Source organism: Mauremys mutica, chromosome 16 (genome assembly GCF_020497125.1).
Source record: "Mauremys mutica isolate MM-2020 ecotype Southern chromosome 16, ASM2049712v1, whole genome shotgun sequence".
In the NCBI taxonomy this organism is placed as follows: Eukaryota; Metazoa; Chordata; order Testudines; family Geoemydidae; genus Mauremys; species Mauremys mutica.
The window spans coordinates 6,408,739-6,434,144 of NC_059087.1; the positions used below are offsets into that span (position 1 = coordinate 6,408,739).

The window sequence follows — 25,406 nt, forward strand, 5'->3', positions numbered from 1 at the left end:
GAAGCAGTAATCCTTCCTAGGAATGAATTTATTGTAATTTTATCATGAGGGGGACACACAGGAAAGACATTTCAGGTGTATTCATCTGAGTTGGAAACATGAAAGGTGAACAAGCTTTCACCAGCTGGAGAGGGTTTGCTCTGTATCAACAGCTGTTTGGTGGGGAACAGTAATCTGAAAAGATGGAACAGTTTTGTATACCAGTAACCTATCACACCAAGTAATGCAACAGCAGCTGCAGGAGCAGGGTGTCTGCAGGTGAGCGAGGCCTAGGATAATACTCTTGTGGAGGGATTGAAATGTTCCTGGTTCCTTGTCCCATTAATAGCTATCTTTGGGAGAACTGCAACATCCAGTTTCTCTTAAGAGTTGCTACCTTTGCATCCATAAAGAAGGAATGGGAAAAGCTATCTAGAATTTGGGACCAGACTGGATAATAAGAAAACTATCTGAAGGGGTGTGTGAAAGTGTAACAAAGATGATGTAAGTATTTGGTCATTGGAATTCATATCTCTTGGCAATAGGTAACTTCTCAGTGGAAAACCAGATTATGAATGTGTAGAAGTTGACTGTGTGTAGTAGTTTCTGACAAAGATAGCTGAGATAATGAAACAAATCTGAGTCTGTATCTAATGAGGATGCTTTTGTGTTAGACTATCATTTTACCTATACTTACCTAAGAGGCAATTATGTGAAGTGGATGTCTGAAGTATGCAGGAATAGTTCTGTAAATACATTTAAATGAACTGTAAAGATATTTAATAAATATAGTATTTATACTAACATGGTTTTAAAGTAACTGACTTCAAACTTATTTTCCATTTATGCAATAAGAGCCCTATTGTGTGTTGCAGAGGAGCCCAGCCACTGAGTCTCAGCTTTGGAGTGTGTGTCTATAAGATGTTTTATTTTTCACATGTTCCATTGTTCTAGACTTTTTTTTTTATTTTCACTTTATTAAATCCTCTTCAATATTGAGAGACCTATGCAAGCAATAGCAATCCTATAGTCAAGAGACGTAACATCCTTCTGAAGATCATGCTGGTTTGCATTACATACTGATAGACAAGTTCAAAGAACGCGTTCCTTACATTGCTGAGAGCCTAACCTTTGCAATATCTGCACCTTAAAGAACTACCACCTAATAATCTTTCCAATATAGTTGTGAACAGCCCTCTACCCAGCCATTTGGGTTACCTAAAAGCCAACTGTTTAAAACTGTGTTCCATATGTTCATAAAAGAGCTGTTTGTTCTGAAGTCTCCTGAGTCCTGTATTAGAACATAAACTACAATGCTCTTTTCTCTCACTCAGATGAATGGCACCAGACATTTCCCTTAAAGAGTGACTAAATTAACCATATTTATGGTAATACAGAAGAGGTCCACTCAGCTTTGCCAAACAGTCCCAGAGTACCAATTTTATTCCAAAATGTGTACATAAGGACTGTATAATGGCAAACATTCATTACTTTTGGCATTTGGTAAAGATGCATTTTAAGAAACTACACAAATCCCCACCCTCGATCAAAGTACAAGTCAAACGGAGTTATTCTTTTGATGTATTGAAAAGGAAGTCCTATGCCCGTTCTCATTCAGTGAAGCAATCTTGAGCAAAGAATGACAATGGTGAAGTCTGACTACTGTTTAATAGGTTGCTGTGGGTAACAGACAGTTACCAGGATCAAACAACCAAACTCGTTCTGATTTCTTTGGTTTTTGGCGGATGAAGAATTACTAAGTTCTAAAATGAAACTTTTCTAATTCACCACATCTTGTTCCATACTTCATAAAATGTGTCCTACAATATACAAGTCAATTAGATTAAAATACTTCTAATTTTAAAAAGATCTATTGCAAGGTGCTGTGGAAATGCAGATTGCAACCAGTTTTACACCTAAATACCAGTCTTGCAAAAGTTACTGGCCATTTATTATAGCAATAAATGTGTCAGACTGTGCTAGAATTAGGGCTGTCAAGCAATTAATCACACTGTTAATAGAAAACCATTTATTTAAATAGTTTTGGATGTTTTCTACCTTTTCAAATATATTGATTTCAATTACAACACAATACAAAGTGTACAGTGCTCACTTTATTTTTTATTACAAATATTTGCACTGTAAAAGCCAAAAGAAATAGCAATTTTCAATTCACCTAATAAGAGTACTGTAGTGCAATCTCTTTATCATGAAAATTGAACTTACAAATCTAGAATTATGTACAAAAAAACTACATTCAAAAATAAAACCATGTAAACCTTTAGAGCCTACTAGTCCACTCAGTCCTACTTCTTGTTCAACCAATTGCTCAAACAAGTTTGTTTACATTTACAAGAAATAATGCTGCCCGCTTCTTATTTACAATGTCACCTGAAAGGTGAGAACTGGCATTCGCAAAGCACTTTTGTAGCTGGCATCGCAAGATATTTATGTACCAGATGTACTAGATTTGTATGTCCCTTCATGCTTCAACCACCGTTCCACAGGACATGCGTCCATACTGATAATGGGTTCTTTCTGATAACCATCCAAAGCAGTGCAGATAGACGCATGTTCATTTTCATCATCAGAGTCAGATGCCACCAGCAGAAGGTTGATTTTCTTTTTTGGTGGTTTGTGTTCTGTAGTTTCTGCATTGGAGTGTTGCTCTTTTAAAACTTCTGAAAGCCATGCTCCACACCTCGTCCCTCTCAGATTTTGGAAAGCACTTCAGATTCTTAAACCTTGGGTTGAGTGAAGCTATCTGTAGAAATCTCACATTGGTATCTTCTGTGTTTTGTCAAATCTGTAGTGAAAGTGTTCTTAAAATGAACAACATGTGCTGGTTCATCTGAGACTACTATAACATGAAATATATGGCAACGTGAGTAAAACAGTAGGCAACATACAATTCTCCCCCAAGGAGTTCAGTCACAAATTTAATTAATGCATTTTTTTTTTAACGAGCATCATCCGCATGAAAGCATGTCCTCTGGAACGGTGGAGGAAGCATGAAGGGGCATATGAATGTTTAGCATAACAGGCACATAGATACCTTGTAATGCTGGCAACATAAGTGCCGTGTGAAAGCCTGTTCTCACTTTCAGGTGACAGTGTAAATAAGAAGCAGGCAGCATTATCTCCTGTAAATGTAAACAAACTTGTTTGTCTTAGCGATTGGCTGAACAAGAAGTAGGACTGAGTGGACTAGTAGGCTCTAAAGTTTTACATTGGTTTGTTTTTGAATGCAGTTATGTAACAAATTAATTTGAGTTGCACTTACATGATAAAAAGATTGCACTACAATACCTGTATGAGGTGAACTGAAAAATACTGTTTCTTTTGTTTGCCATTTATACAGTGTAAATATTTGTAATAAATAATATAAAGTGAGTACTATCACCTTTGCGTACTGTGTAATTTAAATCAATATATTTGAAAATGTAGAAAAACATCCAAAATATTTAATAAAATTCAATTGGTATTCTATTGTTTTTTTTAGTTAATGGCCTGAGTTAACTGCAATTAATCGACAGCCCTAGCTAAAATGCATGGATTTGCTACCCCAATACTTTGAATGTCACATGTATATCCTTAATTCTCCTGGAGCAGTGTCCTCAGTAGTTCAGGTGACTATAACAGCTATGGAGCCTCTAGAACAGTGATTCTCAAACTGGGTTGAGACCCCAAATAGGGTGTAACACTGTTTTAATGGGGTTGCCAGGGCTGGTTTAGACTTACTGGGGCTTGGGGCCAAAGCCTGAGGGCTTCCACCCTAGGTGGTGGAGCTCAGGTTACAAGCCCCCTCCCTGGGGCTGAAGCTCTTGGGGGGTTTGGCTTTGCCCCTACCACCCCTGGGGTGGTAGGGCTCTGGCTTTGGGCCCCTGCCAATTGGGGCAATGGGGCTCAGGCAGGCTCAGACTTCAGTCCTGTCTTCGGGGGTTGTGTAGTAATTTTTGTTGTCAGAAGGGGGTGCAATGATGTTTGAGAACCCCTGCTCTAAAATACCACCCCAACCCATTTTAGGGCTATCATGTGTACCTGACAATCTAAGATTCTTGATCCAGCACTACACCAGTACTGAATTATGAAAATGAAAATTTCAACAGTTTCAAGATGACACATCCATACAACTGGCTGACATAGAATGGTTATGACAGAGGGTAAAACACTTATGCTTAAAGCTTTATGGATGCATATTACATATTTGTTAAACTTCCACATAAGTTAGAATATAAAATATTTACATGTTTTAACCTGTGACTATAACAGGAAACGATAAAACACTGAATCATTGAAGAGTTTTAACCAGTACCTTTTATGTATTTTTATTGCAGAAGAGGGAACCTGCACAATCAAACAAGCTCTGTTCACTTGAAACTCTAGCTGCCTTAGGTGTTAAAGTCAAAATCACTAACACTAGTAATAGGCTAGAATATAAAATACAAATATCAACAGCAGTTTCTATTTACTGTTCTAATTTCTATGTAATCTAAAAATAGTAGAAAACCCTAGGAAATTTCCATAATGGACGTGTTGCAACAAGTTTGTAAAATAGCCTGTAGCTATTTGTTATGCATGTAAAATACACTTTAATACCTAAAGAGAATGTAAACATCTGTGCAAAGGTTGTACAGGCACTACATATCCCTAGACAACTTGGGAGAGCTGCTCATTGTCAAAATCGTCTTCGGCATCACTAGCTGTGGCCAAACTATGGAGTGTGTGGCTGATGACATCTTGCTCCTTAAATGAAACTGCTCCAAAGAAAAGTGAATGAAACTGGAAAATGCAATATTTAATAAAATGAGTTTTTGTACATACAAAATATTCCTGGGATTTTTTTCTGCTGATTAAGTCTTTTTGGCAAGCACATTATTTAATTAAAAAAAAAAAGTAACCAGTGTAGACTAACAAACACCTTTGGCATCTACAAGTATTTTCAGCTGTCATTAGAGGTGTACCAGTGTGTGGTAATTTGCCAACTGATTTAATTGCAATCACTGTAATTCTGTATTTAAAGCAAATTTGAAAGTCTAGATATGGGAAAACAGTTGGACCTATACATAAATTCAAACCTCTGAGGCAGCATTAACGGGAAAGATGTAAATATTTAAATCCTAAATATTTAAAATATTACTACATAAATGAAACAGCAGAGATTATGCTTATCTGCAGCTATGGTATGCATAGGACACAGTTTTTGAATATACAGCACTCCTATGTATACACTTTATGTATGGTAGATGGAAATGAAGAAGCCATTGCCAGACCTGGTCTTCCCAACTCTCTGGAAACAGGTTGGAAGTAGCTACTGCTAAACCTTTTCGGAAGGGTAGAAAGGAAAGGGTCAGATGGGAGAAGAAATAACTGCCAAGCCACTCCTCAACAGGGGGAGAGAAGCAGCTGATACTATAAGCAAGCACATCTGCCATTTTTTGAAGACATCTGCTGAGGCCCTGGATTTTACTGCTGCATCTTCACAGAGACAACTTTAACAGGCAGTGATAATCGTGGAGCCTTCCACTGCCTTAAAGTAGACACTGAAAAAGCTCTGTGGGCAGGTGTTTGCTGGCATGTATGTGTTCCTGTGAGGGCTCTCTGTGCAAAAAAAAAAAAGGGGGGGGGCAGGGCAAACAGGTCAGAGCATGAGGTGGGGGTAATAGGAAGCAAACAGGTGTCCTCTAAGGGGTGGAGGAGGAAGAATTGGGCTCAAATCCTGGTCTGAGTAGGAAGGGAGGAAAATAATAAATCCAAGAGGAAACAGACTTTTAATTTTAAAATAAATTTGTCATATTCATGTCTCAATACATACCTATTCAACTTGATTAAATAGTCACTCAGAAACAACAGTAATATTGCTCAAAAGCACTGAACTGTGACCAGGTTGGTCCATGGAAACCAGCAAGCACCCACATGAACAAATTTACTTAAGTGTGGGGGTTGGAGGAAAACTAAAGAGGGAAGGATTATGGCTCAGGTGCAAGCATAGAGCTGGAAATACTGGTTTATAGTACCAAATCAACTATAGAGAGGCTCTGGACAAGTCACCTTCCCTCTGCTTCCTCTATCTGTAAAATGGGGACAATACCAGGTGTCAGTGGCTGTTCAGCAATAAGTATTACAAGAGAAAAATTTGATTTGAAAAGACTTTTGATTTTATGTTTAAGATAATAGAGATAAAGCTAGTTTTAAAATGCAATAGTTAATATTCCTTTACAGATCAAGCTCTTTTTAGAACTTGCCCTGATATGAAATGACTTTTTTTAGGGGATTTAGTCTCCAGCCAGTCAGATTTATTTGTGCTGGTTTCCAATGTAGCTTTTACTTTACTGTCACCTTAACTAAAGCATACTCTCAAAACCATAAAGCAATAAGCATCACATAAAGCTCACTATTTCTCAAGATAGCTATAGGTAAGACCTGGTGGATTGCATAGGAATGTACCTGTTACAGGAAGAAAAAATTCTAGTTCTTTATGACGGAAGAACCTCAAAAAGTGAATCAAGCATAAACTGAGCCAGTGATATCAGATGTACTCTATGTAAATCCTGAAATATCCCATTCATCAAAAGCAGGGCTCTGTTGAATTCCACAACTCCATAGCTGTGACATCTACAATTTTTCCATGATGATATGGAGGTCAGTGTTTTGCTGCAAAATTTGCAATTTTGCTGAAACCTATAGTCTGTTATCTTGTTCTGTCCTCTTGCTTTACCAGGGCTGCCTCTTGCTCCTTAGCTTTCCTCACAAGAGGAGTTAATTGGTTTATAGTGCTTGCTGTCTGTAGGATTGTATAGGCAGTTGGGGGTGGGGTGGAGTGGTCATCTAGTAGCCAGAACTGGAGTTCAGTTTGCAACTACGGCATGGGGGCAGCCACAGAATAGCCCCACTTAGCTGCTTATATCTGGAGAACAGCACAACAGCTAAGGTTTGAGGAATCAGGCAGATACGCCACTGAAGCAGTTACAAGACAACCCACCTCCTCCGCAACTCCCTGGCACACAATGGAAGGAAAGATGCTGACCTGGACTCCTACAGCACATAATGGGAACTTGGGAAGTACAGCATAGCAAAAAATCCTCACTCCAAAAAAAATCCTGGTAAAAATAATTCTGTGGTGGATTAACTTTAGGTAGGTGTGAACGGAAGGAGAATAAAGGGCATTGTGGGGTAGTAGACTGAAATAACATGGCCACAGAATTTGGGTCCATTGTTCTGCAAAGTACATGGGGACCTGTCTATAGGGAAACTGTAATTGTAGATTCTACAAATATTGAAAATCATACTGTTGCACTGAACTTGACTGAAACAGCAATTTATATAGAACTGAACACTGGTGTGGTAAATGGAACTACATTTAGTAACTAAACAATACTAGTATAAAGTATTATTTTGCTGTCTGGGCAAAACTCATTTTTCTTTAGCTTACAATATAGATTTGATTTGGAATTCTTCTTACCTTGTACTGATCAGAATATGCGGGTACTACTTCCTCCACAATTTTAATGTCACCTGCTGCACTCATGTCCAATACTTCTATATTGTTCATGTCTTTTTTTGAGATTATGGGAATAACATCATCTTCTTTTGATAGAGGTTTCCTACACTCTACAGGTAACTTTGTGTTGATATGTGCTCTTTCAGTCCAACAAGGCTTTTTTGAAGCTATTGTTTCTGTATTACTATTATTATCTGTAGAGTTGTTTGAGACATTTTCAACATTATCTGCATGGGCCTTCATCGAGGTAGGCCTGAGGGATTAACAGACACGTTAGTAACCTGACTTTGGATGTCTTACTAGATAAATAATAAAACCATATAAATAAATAGATATTACAAATGGCTAATGAAAAGCATGATGACTCTAGAACTAGGCTTTCATCTAGTGTGATCTTTCCCCCCAGCCAAGCTTCATGGATCCCAGGCAAAACTGACAATAGTAAGAGTGCTGCTGTTCTGCTGAAAATCCCTGATGCTGGCTCCTCTTGTACTCCTAAGGAGAGGGTATTGCACCAGTCCATTTCATGAACCTGAAGCATGTGTTTGAGAAGGTAATGTAAATCTACAGAAAGCCATCCCCACAAACGAAATAGGGAGAGATCTGAAAAGGTAATGAGAAAGATGAAACAGGCAACTCAAACAATATTTTAAACACATATTGGCTGTCAGAAATTCTGGTGACAAGTGCCACCATAGTATTGGAAAGATAGATATGTACTCTGGATAGGAGAGGCAGCAAGTAGGAAAGAGTGTGTCCTCCCCTCATAATTGGTGCACTGTCTTGGGTCTCAAGTTGTCATACCAGCTCTTCATCTTGTGATCAAGATCCTTAATCTGAACCTGATCATCCTATTAACCCAGTAAAACATCTCACTTGTGTGCAAATGCCCTAATATGAGTTGTCATAGCAATGAATGCTGTAGAAGAACCAGTACATCTTTTCCCTCCCACCTCAAATCTAACATAATTGGAAATTGCAAAAAAGGACAATGGATGTTCAACCTTTAGGAGCAGCATATCAAAACAATCCTAAATCCTGCATTACCTTTTCTGTCTTTGTGAAAGGCATAGAGATTGCTGAGAGGATTCCCTATTTTCAATGTCAGCTAATGTAGCCAAAACAAAGCTGGCTTCTACCATCATGTCCTCAATACTGAAAGCAATTGGTCTAAAAATGTAAAATCAGAGACTGAATTGTATGTGTAAACATATATCTGTGGGGTTTTTTTGGTGGGGGGGGGAGGAAGGAGGCTAGTTCATATACTTACACACACACACACACACACACACACACACACACACACGAGAATATTTCTAATCACTACTTATTTAAGAAACATGAGAAACTTCTTTGTTTCCCATTACAGCTTTATATACTGCAGTGAGTACATACTATGGAATTTTGTGCTAAAAATAATTTAGTACCAAAGGTGCTTCCAAACTTGTGGACAAGTGCTCAAAGTTCAGATTTAAATAAATTGTTTCCTTAACTGTTCCCAGAAAAGGAAACTGATGGCCTGATATTCAGAGGTGTACTGAGCACCTGAAGTTTCCCTTGAGTTCAGTGGGATGTGTGGGTGCTCAGCAATCCAGAAAAATCAGACAAATTATGTTTTGCATAAGGTCTATCATATAAAAGTAAGCTCCTTAAATCTGTTAACAAACTATTCAACTTTTGTATTACTGTGGTTAATTACAAACCCAGCTCTTAATAAGTGAATGCTATTGGTTATTTTAAAGGGGAACCACTTTGTTGATATACAGTAGAACCTCAAAGTTATGAACACCAGAGTTACGAACTGACTAGTTAACTACACACCTCATTTGGAACCGGAAGTATGCAAACAGGTAGCAGCAGATACAAAAAAAGCAAATACAGTACAGTATTGTGATAAGCATAAACTACTGAAAAATAAAGGGAAAGTTTAAAATAAAGATTTGACAAGGTAAGGAAACTGTTTTTGGTGCTTGTTTCATTTAAATTAAGATGGTTAAAAGCAGCATTTTTCTTCTGCATAGTAAAGTTTCAGAGCTGTATTAAGTCAATGTTCAGTTATAAACTTTTGAAAGAACAACATTTTGTTTAGAGTTATGAACATTTCAGAGTTACAAACAACCTCCGTTCCTGAGGTGTTCATAAATCTGAAGTTCCGCTGTAATGGCTAAATATTACTCATAAACCAGTCTGCAGATGAAAATTGAATGCAGAGCTGTTACTAAAATACTACTATACAGTTAGGTTCCCAAAAACTTACTTTCCAGACACATCAAAATGAATTGAGACAGTAGCGCTAATAGCCTCTGCAAATGCTAGTAGACCCTACAAATGGGAAAGAAAGGATTATTAAAGTATCTTAAAACACAAATATTAAACACTACATTTTCCTTTACATTATTCCCATGGATTAATCTTCATGGATTAGGGATACCAATCTACTGTTACATGTATACATTCTTGCCTTCTGTGCCCTGAGATTTTCCCAGAGATAATATTTTCCACATCTAGTATGAGATGCATTATAGCTATAGATTATAAAATCTTAAATACATGTATAATAAATTAATTTTTACTCAAACCTCAAGCTTTTACCAACAAATTATCCTCACTTCCCTGTTCCCCACCATACCCTCTGAAGGTAAAGCTCCAGTGCTAAAAGCAAGCCTGCTTTTATGGCTAAAACTCATCCAGGTAGTAAATACCACTGTGCATGTGAGGCACTGTAAAACAGCTGCCTCAGTGAGAGTCCCACAGCGCCATAGTTAAACACAAAATATCCTATTATCAAGAACATTTTATTTGTATCTTTACCCTCAGTTCTTTAAGGCAAAATGTTACTTCAGAGTCTACTCCAATTTGAAAGTAGTCAAATTCATCTGGATTAAGATGTATTTTAGCGTGCATTGCCTTTGAAAAATCTGTTAAAAAATTACAAGAAAGGCAAGGATTAAAAACAGAGGGTGAAATTCTAGCCCCAGTAAGTCAGTGGGGCCATGATTGCATTCACAGGCCCTGAAACTAGATGTCTTTTGGACCAGCAATTGTAAAAGTCTAACAAATAACTTACAAACATGTATACGAGTATTTATTGTAAATATACAGGAACTCCTCACTCAAGTCCTCCCGGTTAATGTTGTGTTGATGTTAAATTGCTGATCAATTAAGGAACATGCTCATTTAAAGTTGTGCAGTACTCCCTTATAATGTTGTTTGGCAGCCGCCTGCTTTGTCCACTGCTTGCAGGAAGAGAAGCCCATTGCAGCTAGCTGGTGGGTGGTTGGAACCAGGGTGGATCAGCAGCCCCCCTATCATCTCCCCACTCTCCTAAGTTCCCTGTGCAGCATCTGTCCAGCAGGCTAGCAAGTGCAGCTGTCCCTCCTGGCCACTGCCATGTGCTGCTCCTGCCCTCTGCCTTGGAGCTGCTTTCTGAGCCTCCTGCTTGCTGTATGGGGGGAGGAGGGCTAATGTCAGGGTGTCTCTCCCTACCCCCTGCTCCTGCACCCCGCTTACCCCTTCTTCCATAGAGCAGTGCGGGGTGAGGGAGCTTGTAGGCAGTAGCTGTGGTCTCAGCAAGCTGATTTAATTAACAAGGCAGTGTACTTAAGCCTGGGGTCAGCTACTTAAAGGGGAAATGAACATTTTCTCTCTCACACACAGGGTGTGGGTCTCTGACTGCCCTCCCTCCTTTCCTGCTGCCTTGTATAGTGTCGTGAGAGTTAACCCTTGAGGGCTCAGTCGATTGCTAGTTCATTTAGCAGTAAGGCATTCCCTGGGAAATATCCCACCCTCTGACTCTTCCACCTCAACTAAGCTTCATAATTACCATCACTGTGTATCAGTATTAAATTGTTTCTTTAAAACATATACTGAGTGTGTGTATGTGTGTGTGTGTATATATATATATATATATATATATATAATAGTCTTTTGTCTGGTGAAAAAAATTTCCCTGGAACCTAACCCCCTCATTTACATTAATTCTTATGGGGAAATTGTTTCGCTTAAAGTTGCATTTTTCAGGAACATAACTACAACGTTAAGTGAGGAGTTACTGTATACTGACTCTGATATTGATAATTATGAAATAATATCAGTCAAAATATTTACACCTGTTATCTTCCAAGAGTAACCCTACTATCACAATTACAGTGGAAAACAGTGTATTAGAAAAAAAAATAGAATAATTCCATCTAATCACAAAGAAGAGTAAATCACTTTTTAAACTAATTTTAAGTTTAAACAACTACAAATAATTAACAATCAAACTGGAAGTTACTGTCTTGACAATGTCACGAGGAAGACTGGAATTCAGAAAATTAAGTCTCATTTAAGAGAGCTGTAAATCAGATGTCAAAGTTGTTTTAGGTAAAATACTCTTGAAATGCTTTGGTTAATGTAATGGTTTGTCTAACCATTTTTTAAAACTATTTAAATTCTAGCATTTACCCTGTAACCTAGAAGTTAAAGACAAATATTTTTGATTATTTAAGTTAGCTTAAGATTACTAGTACATTAAATAAAGCATTTAAAAATATTACTTAGAACAACTTCTAATGGTGATTTCCAATTATTTTTAATGCACCCTACATTTTTTTCATCCTATGGTTTCACCCTGAAGTCCCTTGTGCAAAGTCCCACTGACTGTTGATAAGGTGTTCAATATAAACCCTGTATTCAGCAGCTTTTATTTAAGAGTTTATTTTAAAATGTAAACATTCATATGGAGGCAATTGCTATGGTGCATTTTTTTTAAATAGCTGTCAGCTATGATTAAGTCTATCTGAAGTATAAAAGAAGGCCAAAAAGTTAGATTTTTTTTTAGATTCTGTTTCCTGATTTTTTTTAACAAAATAGTCTTTCACTGACATTGTACAATTGATATAAACAAGGGAAAATATTATGCAGTTCATTTTTAAGCATTATATCATTTATAATTAACATTGCAATTCTCTTAGTTACTGTAAGAAGAATTAAATGTTCTTGACTCATGGGTGCCCATCTTTGAAGGGGTACAGAAAGAAAATATAAAGACATTTTTATTATGTGTGTGTGAGTCTCAGAGAGGTGCAGAACATATTAAAGCAGTATGAATAGTGAACTCCTGTGGAAACCAAACTCTTTCAAAGTTAACTGGCTAACAGAACAGTACTATAAATTACTCCCAGTCTCAAGTCTTTTACTCTTCCTGTTGGAATTTTCTTCTCTTAACCTCCATCCATGCACAGCTGAACATGCAACAATAACCCTGTAGTGTTCTATAAGGTAGAAGAACCACAATTAAATTGCCAACTCACAAAATGTAGGACCTATACTAAGCAAATGGTCTAGGGAGGAGGTGTCATCCCTTCCTTCTCTGTCTCCAACACAAGGCCATTTTTCAGGGTTTATTTTTTCTATAGACATCCAAACCACCACTAAATCATATATTCAAAAGTATAAATATTGCTTTGGTTGCACAAGTTTATATAGAGAATGTGGCTTAATATGTTCTATTAAGCAAATGTTTTATAATACCAAAAAAAAAGTACTACGTCTCCTTTGTCCCTCCCTTCTTTCTCTTCCTACTCTCCTCTTTTAGTTCTGTTTCTTCATGAATCTTTATGCAGTTTCTTTTCTCAAATTACTCATCCTCTTTAAATGTATGCATGTTTCTAATAACGTCTACTTCTTGAAGATGTAATCTGTTTTCTCTTCTCTGTTTCACACTCTGCTCCATTTCTACTACTTGAGCCTCTCTACCCTCCCTTTCTATAGCCGTCCCTCACATCAATCCATACACCCCCCCCACTGCTTGCAAAAGCATCTTTTTCCTTAACTGAACCACCATCAAACTGGACCATTTCAGGAAGGATGCAAAAGCGTGGGGTCCTACTCTCCAAATGTAGTGGCAAGTGTTTCACATGAGGCACCCAGTGACAAAGTACATTTATAGGTGTCTCCCTCAAAATGTGTATGAATTGATTACACCATTGTAAAACTGTATTATAGCATCACTTTCTGGGGCCGTGCACAAGAACACTATGCTTTAGAAACAGAGTTATATCTTCAAAATACTTCCAAATCAGATGTCAGGAAAACACTCTCTCCATCTTATAGTCTCACACATTAGTGCACAACATAACACTACTAGACCAGCTAAAATGTAATATTGCTGTCATACATTAACTTTTAGAAATATGCTCACTGCTGATGATGGCCATTACAATCATGTTATTTATGTTTAAATATTTATCTCCTTTTTTAATACAAAATTCTCCTCCTCTCCCAATTTGTTGCTGTTTTTTTACAGCTATTGTAGAATAATGATCTCAGTTCAAGCCTGCAGCAAATTGCGTAATTTTAGCTCGATGTACTGCTCTGGCTGGCATCTACTATTGATACCAAAAAAGTCTAACTGATGCACCAGTACAGGTTTCCTCAAAAACTTCTAAGGGTTACAGTCCTATTTTTAATTTTCTATTCTGGCATGTTCTTTGACCTGAAACCCTCTGCATACCTTTAGCTTCATTAAAGGTATCTAAATAATCAGTTTAACTTTCAGCCATGTGATACCTTTTCCCACCACGATGCAAAGTTATTTATTTCAATGGTTTTAAAGCACCCTTATCCTTCAAAAATATTGTGAATTAATTCTTACCAATTTCTTCCTCAGTATAACTCTTGAAACAAACTTTCATTGGTGTAACAGCTACAGTTACTTCCTCTTGACAAGTTGGAAAATGAATCATTATATCAGTCAGCAGCCTAAGAAATTTTGTATAGCATGTTAAGATTAATTTAGTCAACAAATTACTATCTATTCATGTTAGTAACAAAAATTAGTGTCACTTTGTCATAAGAGCTGGAAACGTTTCAAGAGAAAATATAGGTTGTTGTGTATTATCCCCCCTTTTAAATGTGATTTAATTGTATTTTCTTTTCTTTTAGTATATGGTTATGATTTTATATATTATGCTTCAATAATGTATAATAATTGTATTTTAATCTAACCAGTACCGTTAAACAGTTAATATCGAATTATCATGATAATTATGACAATCTTAATGTGGTTTTGTCTTCCTTTTAGTATTAATATATCAAGAGCCAAATAAAAATTTTAGATACATTTGCCATTATAATTTACATTTATGCATCACAAATTTCAGTAGAATCCAGCAGCAATATTTTTATTATTTTTACTTTTTTCATAAATTTGCAGGTGATGGAAAAGCAAAATTATTGCATTAAATGTTGTTTACTACAGACAAACAGGTTCAATTGATGGCTGTCTTTCCATATACTGATTGCAAAAATAAATACATTGATCATTCTTTTCCCAAGGAATCCTGACATATCTGCTCCAACCCCCAAAAGGCTTTGTGGTGTTGTGGCAACTCTGTCTCCAGAAGAGGAAGGCTGGGACACAGCTCTCTCCAAAACCCCTCAACACTGCTTCCTGAGTTGATGTGTTGTGAGTAATCTCATTAAGTTGAACAATAGAATGTAAGTACTTGGGAGCAATTACCCTATTTTTACTGAATATCTGTATAGTCTATATAACAATGGAGCACGGAGCCTTGGCTAGTGTCCCTAGGACCTACTGCAATATAGAAACTAAGTGGGCAAAAATCCAAGACCACTCTCCTTTCCCCTTTTTTTACATTGAGAATGATTCCTCCCAAATCATAAGTAAAAAAAAAAAAAAGATCCATGATGGAAGATATTTTATGCAAGGCAGAGCATTATTAAGACCCTTAAAAGTATTCCTTATTGTGTAGCCTATCATGACAGTATCAACTTCTTGATATTTAAAAAAAAAGATGACCTCTTACTTTACATCCTTGTTACTGTTCTTTTAAAAAAAAAGTAAAGTGTGACAGTTTTTCCAGCTTGGCAAAAACATATCTATTTTACATCATGAACTGCTTCAATTTTAAAAAACAGGTTCATGACAAATTTCATGGATGTTTACCAATTAGTCAACTCTATTGAATTAATGTTTAATTTAAAAAAAGTCTACTCTGCACATACTGGTGTTCAGAGTCATGCTATAGGTAACATTATAAATATTTATAAACAGTTGGCCTTCACATGATGTGTACCCAGTCACTTCCTACTGTGAGCTGTGCACCAAGTCTTTAAAAATACTTATTTCAGTTACAAAAAGAATATAATGTAAAGTTTGTTTTGTGGCTTTACAGACTTCTATTTCTATAGAACAATGAACAATGAAACTGAGATAGGGAAAACAGGGAATTTAGACACATTATCTATTAAAATTAATGGAAGATATGGACCTAAATCCCCTAGACTGTTTTTGAAATGCTATTAATTTAAATATTTAAAAATACTGGAAGAACTGTAGCTGTTTATGTCAAGCATTCAAAATGGTAGTGATGTGCTTTTATCACAAATGATATTAAGGAGGATCTTCCAACCTGCCTATGCAGCTGTTGTCTTGTTACCAAATTAAATTATGATAATAATATCTTGTTTTCCTACAGCATTTTCAATCTGAAGATCTGAAAGCTCTTTACAAATAGTAATTAATTAATACTTTTAAGAATGCTGTGTGTTGGGTAAATATTATTACCCTCATTTTACAGATGAGGAAACTGAGGAACAAAGAGATACAGGATCCTATTCAGTGTACACTGCAGTCAGTGGAAAGACTCTCATTGACTTTGATGGATATTGGATCAAGATAGAGCTTGCTACAAAACTCAGTTTGTCTGTCTTCAAGTCCTGTATTTAAACACACTAAGAAGCAGCTAATGCATTCCAGAATGTCACTGGATGATCTCTGAAAAACAGCAAGTTTGTCAATATAAGACCAATCGAGATATAACTTTGTCAGGCTAATATTATTTTGTATAGGTAAATACTTTAAAAACCTATATACACTTTTAATGGCTACAGGAACAGACTGCTCTTGTTCACTGTTCTAGAATTTGCTTTTCAGAAGACTAGCTAAAATCTTTCTATATATGTTCAGTTGTCATGGCACGTTTAAGAACTGTACTTTTAGCACCCTTACAATGCTTGTTCCAAACTTCACTGTCCCATTGGTAAAAATATTTAGCTTTTTTTCTACTTATGCTAATATGATCATTGGATTTTTTTCTGACTTGTGCTAAAACCAACTATACACAAAAAGCCAATGGATAATAAAAAACCTTTCTATCTTCATACCACAACAAAGGCCTAATTCAAAGCCCAATAAAGTCAATGAAAGGACATCTATTGACTTCAGTGCACTTTGGATCATGCTCTAAGTCTTTGAGGTATCTTCTCAAGACATATTCTCCCTGACTGCAGCTCTTGGTTCTGACCAAGTAACTGGAATATCTTCCGTGTACCTTAGCTCCCTTTTGTACACTAGAAAATGTGCCTGCCTGATGTACAAATATGTATTGGACAAAGACGGGGTGGCTCTAGACATTTCGCCGCCCCAAGCACGGCGGCATGCTGCGGGGGGCGCTCTGCCGGTCGCCAGTCCCACAGCTCCAGTGGACCTCCCGCAGGCGTGCCTGCGGAGGGTCCGCTGGTCCCGCGGCTTTGGTGGAGCCGCGGGACCAGTGGGCCCTCCGCAGGCAAGCCACCGGAGGCAGCCTGCCTGCCGCCCTCCTGGCGACCAGCAGAACGCCCCCCGCGGCATGCCGTCCCAAGCACACGCTTGGTGTGCTGGGGGCTGGAGCCACCCCTGGACAAAGACTATTAGATATTAAATAATCTTTTAATTATAGCATTTGCACCTGCAGCAACTGACCTGTTGTTGCTAACTTCAGTTTGAAAACTGTATCTTTTGCTAATTAACAATTAAACTGCTGAAAGCAGGGAGCACTTAAAAAAAAATCCTAAAAAGAGCAACGTTTCAGTGAACAGTGTAGAAAGGTTTGGCGTATATATGTTTGTGATACTACTGCTGTTTTTACTGAATGTCCAAATACTTCCTAACTAATGATGACTTCTCCCAAAAGCAATATTAAACAAAAGATTTCAAACTTCAAAAGAGTGGCTTTTTTTAAAAACTACGGATAAGAACTATTTCTTTACTTCGAAGAATTGACTGAGACAAGTAAGACTGCATGTCAAAATCCCTGGTATTTTCAAGTGCATAGTATAATTACTTCTGTGCAGTAACCAATGTACATTATAGTATGCAGTGTTGTTGATATTACCTCAACCACCTTGTCCCCCTAATGGCTATTATAGAAAGGTTGATATTTAATTTTGAATTGGTAACCATTATATGAATACATTTTTGCTATAACATTCCACTGCTTATATTCTTAATAGTAATTTTCAATAATAAGGTCTTGCAAACAAGGCTTTGTGAGAGAAAATCAGTCTACTCTGCTGTTTGGTAACTTTTTAGTTATTTTTCCTGTTTCAAAATATGAAATGCAAGTGCTTTGCTATCATTTAGTGTTACTGTAGCAGCATGATTAAATATCTCACATCTTCTCCTGAACTGGGGCAGTAGTGTAGCTGCCACAATCACGATTTTAATTGCCAAGAGTAATACTCAGAATATCACAGTTATACTCCTCACTCCTGACATATACCTCAGTTCCCTTCACCAGAAGAAGTGGTAAAAGAACACCTGTTTCACAGTAATCTCAGTAATCTCTCCCCTGTACCAATATTTAATGTATTTACTGTGAATATATAAACTATAATATACAATTATCAATAATGCTAAAGGATGGTTAAGGTGAGAGAAGTTGACTATGTAAAAATGAAACCTTCTTACTCAACAGCAATGTTGAATATATACAGTCAAAGTTTATTTTTTGTACAAAAATAAATTTTTGCTATCTTTTACCTTTGTTAGTGCTGCCACCAGGGAAGAAAAACGTGATTTGTATCTAACACATTCATCATTACCAACAAAATTGTTAACTAAGTTCAGTTTTAGAATCTTTATAATAGCAATAACGCAGGAGCCAAAATAACCCAGCTCAATTTTCAGACTTCAGGTGGAGTTTGCAACAATGACAGTCAGACAATCATAATTTTCTTTGTTAAATTGAGGAAATTTAATCTAGAAGTCATGGAGAGACAATAAATGTTGAATCCCATGCTTATTACAGAAAGCCACTTTTCAGAGTAGAAATGCACTGTAAGTAGCTATTATCAAGTTTGTAATTTTACCTTTAGATTCCTTTGTCTAAACAACTCAAGCACAACTTCAGTATTTATTATATTCTGTAGGAGCTTCTGAAAGCTGCTAGTTATACATTATCGACTTTACTCAAAGCTGGATTAATGGCAGGGCTGATGCAGCCATGACCTAAGGTCCCCAAGATGATGTATTATTTAGTATAGTAGGTGAAACTAATCAAACATTGGTTATTACTATGTGACATTTAGGTGCCGAAAATATGTTCATCCCTGATTCTCTTAATTGGACTCTGAGTGCACTACTTTCTCCTATATTTTTTCTAAAACAAAGAATATATTGAATTAATTACCTCGACTGGATCTTCAGTACATTAGGACACATATGCCTTGAAAAAACAGCTTGTAAAGGTTCACTTTCATGAAAAGCCAGGTTATAAGTTTTTACAATACCTAAAGATATAGCATAGGTGTAGAAATTAACATATGTTTGCATATTATCTTAAACTTAACAAATTTAAATTAACACTTTAATTAATCTCTGTAAAAAAAAAACCAAACCAACAAAGGTCCCATTCTGCCCTGTGTGGGAATAGGTTGCCTAAGTATAGGAAACTTCATGAATTTTAACTCAGTTTCCTAGGAATTCTTTCATCATGAAAAAAGCTGAAGGTTCCACTTCCAAAACTTGTGGTTCTCAAGAGTTCTCTGCGAATCTCAGGTGACCCGCAACAACACAGGGTCAGGCATGTTAGTTCCCAGAAAGTACATTTGGTGTTTTGGGTGTAAAAGAAAGGCAGAGTGGTTGGCTGGTATAATAATAATGAAAAAAAAATAAAATAAAATAATAAACTTCTATAAACATTTACTGAATAGCTATCTTAATTACCATCTACGATGGCATACAAGTATACCAAATACTCTGAGGCTTAGGTTTTATGAAAGATGGTGTTTAGTGCTCTGTGGTGGATATGGAGAGATGTCACAGGCTCGTTTCCACTATCAATGTAAGTGTCAGGTTCTCTTTACTCCACTATTCAAATTAATAATTTGTATTAATAAAAACATGGAAGTTTATCAAATGAATAAACTTTTGCTCTCAGGTCCTCTGTACATATATAGCAAGTTTAAAAAAATACAAAGAAATTTAAAACAAATTTAAAAAAGAGAAAATGATATACTGTTACATTTTTCCAAATACACCTCTAAAATGCAAACTTTCAAAATTAAATATAACCCAAACAACATATGTCAAGAAATCTGTTATTTCAGTGTAGCACACACATTAAGCTAGCACTAAATCAAACTTGTTGTCTTGAGCCATAATACATTGTTTCAGCTTATTAATATAAAAAAGTATGTTTCACATATTAGAAAATGCATTATGTACCATACTGGCAGAAATAATTATAATGGTACTTTAAGGGTTTATTTTACAGCAGAAAGTGATTGTGCATCACTGTCTTCTGCTGGACAGAATATGTCAGACCTGTTATAAATTCACAGAACCATATAACTAGAGATGGAAAAGATTGATTAGATCTAGTCCATCTAACTGCCGAAACAGGTGTTTTCCCCTATAATACATTTTCAGTATTTTTTCCCACCTAGTTTTTAAATGTGCATGCAGTAAAGCATTCACTACTTCCCTGAGGAAACTATTCCACTATTATACAGTAGCTCCTCGCGTAACGTTGTAGTTGTGTTCCTGAAAAATGCAACTGTAAGCGAAACAATGTTAAGCAAATCCAATTTCCCCATAAGAATTAATGTAAATGGGGGTGTTAGGTTCCAGGGAATTATTTTCACCAGACAAAAAACTCTCTCTCTCTCTTTGTGTATGTATATATATATATATACAAGAATCTTTTATAATGGAAAATGTTAGGCATAACATTTTGCCAATGACAGAAAATAAGTTTAATAATCAAAAATACAAAGGTGACAAAATATTTACAAGTTTAAACTACTTAATGTTTTTATAAAGTCATATTACATTTAACCTACCATGTTTGCAGAAGAGCTTAAAAGTTATACGACAATCATTACCATTTGTATAAATGTTGCACTTCTCAACATTCCTTTCTAGTGTGTTTAGCCATCTAAACACAGGGAGGACTGACTGTAAGAAAAAGTGCATTAATAGTGTGCACCTTAAGAGCAACACAAAGAATGCTAAATAACAGCATGTGAATCACAAATGGAAACATAAAAAGAAAAGCAATAGTCAAGCAAATCTACACAATTAAAACGAATTAAATTAGCAAAAGCACAGGAGAAAGATGGATCAATGAGTTAGTTCTGTACATACAAATATATTTGTATTTTTATTTCCAAGAATAGTATTTAGTGCACATCAGCAGCATCAATTTTTTCTAACCTGAGGACCAAATATATTATTTCAAAAGGTCAAAACCCCAAAATCAATATTTTGTGGCAGATTCTCTGCCATGTTCTGTTTCCTTTGGAAAGCTCAGGCACTGTAGAGATTAAAAATAGGGTGTCTGGAGACTCCTCGATAGCTGTAAAGCTAACATAGCTAGCTCCTCCCCCTTCCTTCCCACAGCCCATGGTGCGGGGGGGGGGGCATGTCGGGGGGGGATAGGGATAGTGGCTGGAGTGTGTGTTTCACTCTGGATAACCCCAGCTGGTCCATGACTAAAGACTGCTGTAACCTAGGCTGGGGTAGAGAATCAAGGAGTCCTATCTAGTTGTTGATTTCCAGCTTTGTTTTTTTCCCCGCTCCTGGGCTGACATAGATGGCTGTGTAGTAGAAGTGAGACACCTTTTACTACCTGCTGCTCTCTTAGTCTCAGGCAGGCCCTCTGAAGCTCCTGTCCTGATATCCTTATAGCTTCCACAGACAGGCAAGTAAGCAGGGAATGAAGCAACCAGAGTGCCCTTCGGGGGGGAGGAAAGAAAGGGAGAGAAGGGAAGGATAGCTCAGTGGTTTGAGCATTGGCCTGCTAAATCCAAGGTTGTGAGTTCAATCCTTGATGGGTCCATTTAGGGAACTGGGGTAAAGATCTGTCTGGGGATTGGTCCTGCTTTGAGCAGGGGGTTGGACTAGGTGACCTCCTGAAGTCCCTTCCAACCCTGATATTCTATGATTCCTCCCACCCCTACAATATAATAGGTGCCCAACAGGGCAGCTAATGAAATAGCTGAAAGAGGGATGGGACAGTAACTTCCCCGAGTGTTCCTGGCTCACTGCTCTTGGGACAGCAGGGTAAATGGTCAAAGGCAATATTAGAAACATGGTGCCCCCTACTGCCTCTCTGTAGTGATAAAGCTATTTCAAACACTTCAGTTTAGATGAAACTGCAGGGCATAGCTCAGGGAACATGTCTAATCATAAATACAAATGTTGTTCCTACCTCAGTTGTCTTGAGGGCTACAAGTTAGAGCTTTAAAGGCCACAAATGGTGCCCAGTTCCACAAAGGATGAATTCTACTCAAATAGAGTAATACATCATTCTGTCCCCTACAACACTCACAATTCCATTGGAAAGTTGAATTGTCTTGCTGTTTAAAAAGTCATCTTTACTATTCCATTACGATTTACCTTCATTACTAATTTACACGTAAGGGGTAACTGTCTTTTTTTCTGACACAGTTCAGGTTCAGCTGTCCAGCAGTAATGTTGAAAAAACATAGATGAAAAGAAGACACATGCATATGCTGACCTAGAAGAATTCACTGATCTTAGAGCAAGCTAAAAATATAATTAAAAATTAATATTTTATTATCTTGAAACTATAAACAAAAATTGATGAAATATATATTTTTATTTAATTCTATACTCCAATATCAAAGAACAAAACACATGATATATGTATGTATACATCTAATAATAAATACAGCAGATGGTTGGTTGGATGCATATACATACATCATCATCATGTTTAAACAAATCAGTTTTACTCCTACTACTAGTCAGAACTGGTTGATAAAATCTAGCAAAATGAATGCATGTGAATAGTTCCACTTTACCCCACTGGGACTATTTATATGCTTAAAATTAAGCTTGTGCTTAAGAGCATTGATGGATCAGAGCCTGTGGTAGCAAAATCTAATAGTTCCTTTCCCTCATCCAAGTGGGTGTGCATGGGTCTATTAATGCCTATATGAGAAGGTTGGTTTACATTACAAATTAAAAATATAATATCTTCATTTTTTATCTGATGGCCTGCAATCACCCCAACTTAAGCTATGATCTTTGCACAAGTTAAGTAGGGTTGGACCTGGTCAGTACATGTCTGAATGAGACCACCACAGACATGCCAAATTCTGCAGGAAGTGATGTTGACGATTCTGCAGGAGTCAGAAATTAAGAAATGCTGGAATATGGTCTTAAGAGGTAATTTTAAATTAGATGTAAAACTGAGACTCTGACCACTTGTCATTAAAAATCTGTGGCAGTGATCCTACTGTCATAGACAAATTCTAGTTTGGCAACTATGAAAAAGCAGGAAAACTATAAAAAGCAGGAACAGAGTTTCCATGATATCATTCGTATAGTTAAGATGATACCCCCAAAATGGAGTGTGGCCATGCCAAAAATGAGAGACGGTAAGGAAGATAATTTGAATTATGCTGCAAGGCATGTATAGAAAATTTTTCAGAAAGCTACCTAAATTAATGTTGAGACTGTATTTCCCCATAAAAAGCCATTTAAATTATTAAAAAAACAACCAAAATGCACTTACACCTTTTTCATTTGGGTCAAACCAAAACTCATCACTAATTCGTGCTATGGCATGTATTGCTCGTCCAAACACTGTAAGAGAAGACAAAAGAAATGTGCTATTTGCATTTTGTATTTGGTTAAATAATAAAAAAAAGTGATATAACATCGTCTCCCGATTAATGGAGCAGAAATGCACCACAGGTTGAAAAGTTGCCACCAATGCTGGGTACCTCAGTTTCAGGAGCCCAACTTGAGATAATATGGGCCTGATTTTCAGAAGTGCTAAGCATCCACAAACCCAACTGCTCAGCACTTCTACAAATCAGTCCCAAGGTACATTAGATTGGTCACTTAAAAACTGAGACATATAAAACCAGTGGTCACAGCTGAAAAATCTGGCCATGGAGCCTTGAAGCCATTAAACAAAAATGAAAAAGCACACCGCCAAATTAAAGGCAAAATTTCCACTGAGTAGGACTCCAGTATTTGACCTATTGAGTCCCTACCTCCCATACTTAACACAAACTTGAAATTACCAAGCTGTATTTGCTTTTATTTTGTGCACCAGTCAGCAGTGGCGCACTACTCAATTAACAGAGTTAGTTCTTAAAATACTGTTACAAAGCCATCAGGAAGCACAAGAGCAATGGTTTTGGTCTAGATCTTATACTGAAATTTGCTATTAGGACTACTAGCTTTTAGGCATAAAACAGCTAACTTATTTAAAGATTATTGCTGTATATATTGAAAGAAACTTTAAGGTTGTATGGTTGAAATAGTTTTTTAAACAATATAGGAGTACCTTGATAATTTACATTAATGACTGGGAAACCCACCATAATAATCTTAAAATAACAGCACATCAAAGATGATCACCAGAATAATGCTTCCCTAAGACTGGCTTTCTTTAAAATACAATTTAAATAAGTAGGGATAATCTTGTATCCAAAGAATTACTACTACTAATAGTTTGAACTTGTATCACACTTTCTTTCATAGATTGATTTTATAAGCGAGTAAGAACCAGTATGCCCATTTTATAGATGGGGTAACTGAGGCACAGAGAAGTTACGTGCCTTGCTCAAGATCACACAGCAAATCAATAGCAATCAGAATTGGAGGCCAGATTTTCTGACTCTCCCTCTCCTTCCATCTATGCACCCCAGAATCCTTGGCACTGGCAGCTGCAGCACTTCGTTTGAAACACCACTGAAACGAATGTAAAGAAAGATTCTGTTGGGGATATGCAGAGCCCTAGTTGCTCAAATGGGCGACAGAGTCTTTATTTAAAAGCAGACATTTTACATACAAAAAAGTCCTCCTCTTTCTAATAACATTTGAAGGTCCACCAAATCACACTTCGTCTTAAATTACATGGCAACACCTGTTTAAAGTATATTTTGTATGACAGAAATAGACAGGTCTTAAAACCCAAATTCCAGAGGCCTTTGATAGAAACAACTCTATAAGTAGCAGTACTTTCCATCACGTTGCACAAGGGTCTGCGTGTTCTGCATGCATGTGAGGAGCCACTGAGCGCTGCTCACAGGTAGGGACAATATGGTTTTAACAGAGCTCCCACCAGGTGTTCCCCGGGGAGACCTTTTGGTTGATGAAAGACCTCATGTCACTGATCTTCGGCAAAACACACTCACAGGGCTCTGTGTGTGTGTGGGGGGGGAAGCACCTTGCAGCAATATGGCGTCATTGGCCTCCACATGCTGTCACACCTCATGTTGTTCTAAAAGCTCTATGTAGCCTTGGCTCCCCACTCTCTGCCCCTGAACATCCACTCTGGGGGTCCGTCACCGTGTCCCCAGCAGCAGGTCTCAGCGCGGCTCCCTATTTCATGGTCCCAGTGATGTGCCCTCCTGGGTGTAGTCCCCTTGCCCTGCCCCTGAGCAGCCTCACACAGCCCCCTGCTGCAGCGGGTGCTACCTCTGAGGTGGGTCCCCCCAATCACACACTTCATGGTTTGGGGGCTGGGCGACCCAGTCATGCCTTCCCAACCCAGCCTCGCCCCTCACACAGCACGTCGCAAAAGGGCGGGAAACCAGCCAGTTGCTTGAGGGGCGGGGCCAACTGCTCCTCAGGACCCCGGATGATCCTCATCCCTCGCGGTCTGACAGTGAC

General features: G+C 37.3%; 2 protein-coding genes across 11 annotated transcripts in view; one reads left to right on the top strand and one right to left on the bottom strand.

The window, feature by feature from the left end:
• Positions 1-4,433, top strand: part of PPTC7 (protein phosphatase targeting COQ7) — a 32,776-nt gene extending 28,343 nt beyond the window's left edge. The window contains exon 7 of the mRNA XM_044989790.1: positions 4,317-4,433. The gene's annotated coding sequence lies outside the window, so the exon portion shown is untranslated. The remainder of the gene's footprint in view (positions 1-4,316) is intronic.
• A 190-nt stretch (positions 4,434-4,623) lies between these two features.
• On the bottom strand, positions 4,624-25,406 carry RAD9B (RAD9 checkpoint clamp component B). Of its 10 annotated transcripts, none has more exons than XM_044989781.1 (12): positions 25,301-25,406; positions 24,350-24,482; positions 23,293-23,363; positions 22,149-22,269; positions 20,591-20,705; positions 18,937-19,036; positions 14,118-14,224; positions 10,292-10,398; positions 9,738-9,802; positions 8,528-8,650; positions 7,442-7,733; positions 4,624-5,580 (listed from the first exon to the last, which is right to left on the bottom strand). In XM_044989781.1, the coding sequence occupies exons 3-12, from the start codon at positions 23,322-23,324 to the stop codon at positions 5,446-5,448; spliced, it is 1,197 nt and encodes a 398-aa protein (XP_044845716.1). In that variant the 5' UTR covers positions 23,325-23,363; positions 24,350-24,482; positions 25,301-25,406; the 3' UTR covers positions 4,624-5,445. The 10 variants fall into 10 exon arrangements, with proteins under 10 accessions (XP_044845716.1, XP_044845712.1, XP_044845708.1 ...); XM_044989777.1 differs by having other exon boundaries at positions 25,212-25,400; XM_044989773.1 differs by lacking the exon at positions 24,350-24,482 and having other exon boundaries at positions 22,149-22,298; positions 25,212-25,403.

Coding starts and splice junctions, on each gene's coding strand:
- RAD9B (XM_044989773.1), bottom strand. CDS start 25,272: ATGACTGGGTCGCCCAGCCCCCAAACCATGAAGTGTGTGATTGGGGGG. Junction 19,037..20,590: donor TAAGCTCTTCTGCAAACATG/GTAGGTTAAATG, acceptor CTATATCTTTAG/GTATTGTAAAAACTTATAAC. Junction 10,399..14,117: donor TTATACTGAGGAAGAAATTG/GTAAGAATTAAT, acceptor ATTTTTTAACAG/ATTTTTCAAAGGCAATGCAC.